This window comes from Oncorhynchus clarkii, chromosome 6 (genome assembly GCF_045791955.1).
Source record: "Oncorhynchus clarkii lewisi isolate Uvic-CL-2024 chromosome 6, UVic_Ocla_1.0, whole genome shotgun sequence".
Taxonomy (NCBI): domain Eukaryota; kingdom Metazoa; phylum Chordata; class Actinopteri; order Salmoniformes; family Salmonidae; genus Oncorhynchus; species Oncorhynchus clarkii.
Genome location: NC_092152.1, coordinates 26,908,530 through 26,913,780, shown reverse-complemented (window position 1 = coordinate 26,913,780; position 5,251 = coordinate 26,908,530). Strand labels below are relative to the sequence as shown.

Below are 5,251 nucleotides of genomic sequence, written 5' to 3'. Positions count from 1 at the left end.
TTTACCACTTTTATAATTTTCATAACAATGCTCTTTTGTTCACATAGGAAGGCACCATTTGCATTCCAAACAGGAATGTATCATAACTGCAGCATGTAGCTGAAGGCATAATACATAACATAGGTATATAAATCTTGCTGCCAGCAGTACCTCCTCTACTGGAGACAAATTAAAACGTGCCATACTTAGAAAGTGAAATGAGTGATGGGAAACATAAATCATTTTGCTATCAAATGAACACCAACCATTCTCAATGTTTGTACACACTCTCTTTACGTCACATGATGGCCATGGATACATCATCCTCCTGCCATATTTCAATATACGACTTTTCTGTATAGACATGTCGTATGAGTGAGTTGTGGTTAGATCTTTATAACTGTCTCTATTGGCCTCATGAACAGTGATCATTATGAATTTTAAAATATATACACACTATTGGTGGTTAATAACCAGCAAGTTGTCCAGTAGCTGCTAATACCAGCCTATACACAACACACAGGAGGAGAGTCTCCAAGTCTGAGGAATGACATGTTTCTAGTTCAGGACCAGTAGAAGGATATTATTGTCCTCAAATGAAAGACTGCGACTGAATTCCACCCCTTTTTGATTACGTAGGATAGCTTACGATATAAATTGTTTTTGAATGCTGGCACCAAGTTGCCCTAATCCTGCCTGACTTAACACATTCACACATGCCTCCTTGCCTACATTTATTTTCCTTTCCGTTGCGGGAGCTGACAAAGGGAGGGAGGAGGAGAGGAGAAGAGAAAACAGATGGAGGCGGGTGGCATTTTTCTAATAGGAAAAGTGCCCTGACCCTTACAGTACCTGTTTGCTGAGTGGCTGTCGCCCCTGTTCTTTCCCTTGCCTGTTACACAGCATGAACACATGACCCTCCCACACCAACACAAGCAGACACAGCATGGAGGGAGCTGAAGTAGGTGTCTGCCAGTAGGAGAGAAAAGAGGACAATCACAGAATGGTAATGGGGGGAGGGGGCATTTTGGCAAGTTACTCACTCTTACGGCTGCTTTATACAGTGCAGAGGACAGTATCTGCAATATGAATGGTCAGTCATATTAGTGTACTGTCCTACAATGCCAACTTCAGTTGACAACCACTATGTCCATTTACGCTTGGTTTTGGATATTGACAGTATCTAATAATGTCAATGTCCCTACTTGTATAGCTATGTAACATACTACTGTAAATATACAAGGGATGATGGATAGTCATGTGAAAATTATAGAACTCTAATCTGTTATTCATATCCAATCTTCACAAAAATCACACCTGCTTTCCTATGAGTTTTTATTCAGCTGATTCAAAAACATTCTATTAATAAACAGCCATTTCCTGTACAACATCAATTGAGTGCATTGGCAAAAATCATAATGAGCCAGTCAATTGATGAAACTACTTCCATAGCTAGCCTTGATTTGGCCTGTACTACTTTGAAAGAGTGCTGTCCCATTTTTAGACAATATCAAGCTGCCTCATGGAAGTACGCGTTTTCCTTATAAGGATTATTTTAGTCAAACATCACTTCTTTGTATGATATAAATTATTGTATCTGTTGGGAAATAAATAATGTTGAGGTACTTAAATATTCCCTTAAACATAAGACCTGTTAAAGGCATATGGTGATCAAGTGAATGCAATTAAGGGATTCTGCATCATGAAGCAAACAAAGGAACCCATACTTTTAAAAACCAGGAAGGAAAGCCTCTTAAAATTAAGCAGATATTTAGACAGAGTAAGATTCAGAGCCATATACAGTAGACTATGCTATAGTGCTCTGGAAACAATAAGCAACTAAAAAGAGGGCAAAAATCTGTTATGTGAAGTGTAAATAAAATCTAAATGGAAATGTACGTTTCCATAGTAGAGCCTAGATAGAAATCTGCCCTGTGAAGCCTATATGCAATGTGATCAAAATCACCATGGCTGCATTTTTCATAGCCTTAGTGGGGTGTTATACCCCACACAGCCATGAAACATTTGTCCCAGGTGTTGGATCAGACAGGATAATCATGTAGATTTTTTATTTATTTATTGCAATTTTCATAGAAATGTAATTTTGTCATAAAATGGAAAGCTGTCTTGTTACACGTCATGGTGAAGTGCCCCAAAAGAAAGTCTACTAATGCTGTTGGACTTTTTGCTACATTGGTATAGTATGAAGATCAAAAACAGGAACATAATCTTGCAATTATGTTTCTGACACCCATTATTTAGTAACTACCATTCACAAGTTTAATGACAATTAAATTACACGGTGATCATATAATTTCATAAAAATGAACAAAAGCTAAATATTTAAAAAAACTACACATAACATATATCAGTTGCATTTATACAAGTACAATAAGATCTCAATATCATCCAAGGATAACAAAAGTGAAAAGCAGGGTCATTTGTAATCAACAGCAGAAAACCGTAACAAATGTGCAGATATAAATTAGGTTTATACTCACAAACAGGATTAATATATTCAATCACTTTGTTCTAATGTGATAACGTTAATTTAAAACAACAGTAAGAACAGTCAAACAGAGGATGGAAGATGAAATCAGTCTCCGTTGACTCAGAGGTTTACAGTGCATCCCTGTGGAAAACATTGACCTTTGACTCCCAAGCAGCTGTACAGTATGTTTTTAGGATTGATAACGTTAATTTAAAACAACAGTAAGAACAGAGTCAAACAGAGGATGGATATTTAACTCAGTCTCCATTCGCTCAGAGAGGTTTACAGTGCATCCCTGTGGAAAACATTTACCTGACTCCCAAGCAGCTGGAGAGTGTGTTTTTAGGATGGAGTTGGCGGATCATACCTCACATTCTCTGGATCCTGAGATTGTGCAGGTGTAGGCCCTTGTCTCATTTACCAATGCATCCATGGTCTGAGAGTTTGTATAAGTCAAATAATACTCTTGTAACTGAGAGTTAAGGTTAAGCTTCTGCTTCCGGGCCTTTTTTCTGTGCTTGCGGTTGACTGAGTGCTGCTGCAGCTGCCTCATGCTATTGGGGTAGCGCTTCCATGAGACATAAATTACCAGCAGAATCAATGACACAGAGAGAAATAGGGCTACACTGCCTGCAATGATTTTATGGAAGGCCATATGCTCAAACTCTAGTTCTGGGAAAAATGATGAGGATTCTGGAGAGATTGAGGTCATGAGTATGGACTCCCTTGTGTCTTTTTCTGTCACAATGGGAGAGACAGGTTGTGGAGTGATTCTTTGTACTGTTGATGCAGATATACCCTGGGTTGTTGTGGTCGTGGAAGGAGGAGGTGTGGTAGGCTTTTTGATGTCCACAACTGAGGCTGTGGTTTGCCTCATGATCATAGCTGTGGTTTGCTCTTCAACTGATATGTTCACACAGACTGTGTAGTTCCTCACTATGTCCATTACTCTGTCTCCCTGAACTGACTTGGGGCTGCTGCATATAATTTTGATGTCCTTTGAGCCTCTGAAGTTCTTCAGCCAGGTCACCAGGGGGCAGATGGTAGGGCTGCAGTCCCAGGCATTACCCACCAGGCTGATGGTGGTGAGGGAGACCCAGGCTGAAACCACATCCTGAGACATGTTGCTCAGCTTGTTGGATTCAAGATGGAGTATTTGTAAGTTTGGCATACACTGGAAAACAGCTGGGTCCAGGATCTGGATGTCATTTCCTGAGAGGTCTAATTTCTGCAGTGTATGCCAGATCCATGGCAGGCCCTGATTGACGGCTCGTATCCGGTTCCATTGCAAGTAGAGGACCTGTAGATTGCTAAGGCGTGGGAAAAGAAACAAATTAAACCTTGAAAATTGATTATGCTCCAGATGAAGCTCTTTCAACTTGAACAGCCCCAAGAAGGTGGTGCGGAATAGGGTGCGTAGGTGATTGTAACCCAGGTCCAGGAACTCCAGGCTACGACACTCCAGAAAAGTCCGTACAGGTATACTGCTGAGACCATTGGACCGTAGGTGAAGGTTTTGGAGCTTACGCAGACCATAGAAATGACCTGGCTGCAAAGAGTGTAGCTGGTTGTAGGAAAAATCAAGATTACGCAGGTTTGGTACAGCATTGAGAGCCTTATTGTGTAAAAGTGTGATCTTGTTGGAGCTAAGAATCAGTTCTTTGAGCCTACGCACGCCCTGAAAGACTAAGCTATCTATGGCGGTGATGGAATTGTGGTCCAGGTAGAGCCAGATGAGCTGGTTGAGATGAGCGAATTGGTAAGGCAGCAGAGTCGCTAAGCGGTTGAAGCGCAGGGACAGACCCTGGCATCCAGTAGAGATGTTTTCTGGAATGTCTTGAAAAATGCCAGACTCGCAATAAACAATCTTTCCTTCACAGCGACAACTTGCTGGGCACATTCTCTCCCCCTTGCTGAGCAGCAGAAGAAAAGACGTCAGGAGAAAAAGACATGACAGCCTCCTGTCCCAAACTCGGGAACCTGTAGAAGAGAAGAGATTGAGTGCATGGGGCTATCATAGCACATACCCCCCCCCCCCCCCCCATTTCAATATGGTGCCATGTCACTGTGCAATGTCCATGACAAAGTGGATTGATTTTCAGACCGATTTTTTTTTTGCAGTGGCAAGTGACAATCCGGTAAAGTGACAATCTGGTAAAATATGGGTGATGGGTGTTTCTTTCTAAGCCAGAAATGCACAGCAGTAGATAACGGACTCTGAAGAACTTTCACATTTCGCATCGTATCAGCTCCAAATAATTACATTGTTTTCACTTTAAATCTAACACAAATGGAACATGGCTGATTTATATGTAATGTACCAAATATAAAAAAGGAAAGGCATATTTATCAGTGACCAATCTATTTTTTAAATTTTTTTTTACATCTGGATTAGAAAACCCTATATAATACATTTGCTGGTTGTACATTGACTAGGAAAAGCAAGCATCAACGAATGTCATGTAACAAATCTTCAAGCGCCATGTAACTTTAATGAAATATATACATTTGCCATTTCATTTCGTTTCATTGGTGGTCACTTACTCATGGCGTTAGTAAAATAGCGGCAATCCTTTCAGCACCAGGGAACTGTCCAAATAATTCATTTAACTCCTTTCATTTGACACACGCCTGCTCTTCCACTAGAAAACTCAAATTATTGACTGAATTGTCTCACGAGTTTCAAGAGAGATGCTCACAAGTGTATATCACTGATGATAAGTACGGCATATTTTAAATCAGAATAAAAGACAACAAATAGCGTAAGTAATCTTCCAAACA

The 5,251-nt window shown here is 40.4% G+C and overlaps 1 protein-coding gene across 1 annotated transcript; it reads right to left on the bottom strand.

Moving 5' to 3' along the window:
* Positions 1-713: 713 nt before the first annotated feature.
* On the bottom strand, positions 714-5,018 carry LOC139412342 (leucine-rich repeat transmembrane neuronal protein 4-like). The gene is made up of 5 exons (XM_071159169.1): positions 5,015-5,018; positions 3,269-4,450; positions 2,838-3,208; positions 832-948; positions 714-737 (listed from the first exon to the last, which is right to left on the bottom strand). Exons 1-5 carry the CDS (start codon positions 5,016-5,018, stop codon positions 714-716), a joined length of 1,698 nt encoding a protein of 565 aa, XP_071015270.1.
* Between the last annotated feature and the right edge of the window lie 233 nt (positions 5,019-5,251).

Excerpts from the sequence above, each read along its gene's own strand:
- LOC139412342 (XM_071159169.1), bottom strand. Across the intron at positions 3,209-3,268 it reads CACGACCACAACAACCCAGG|AAAAAGACACAAGGGAGTCC; the intron begins GTATATCTGCAT and ends CCATTGTGACAG. Across the intron at positions 738-831 it reads GACAGCCACTCAGCAAACAG|CTCCCGCAACGGAAAGGAAA; the intron begins GTACTGTAAGGG and ends TCCCTTTGTCAG.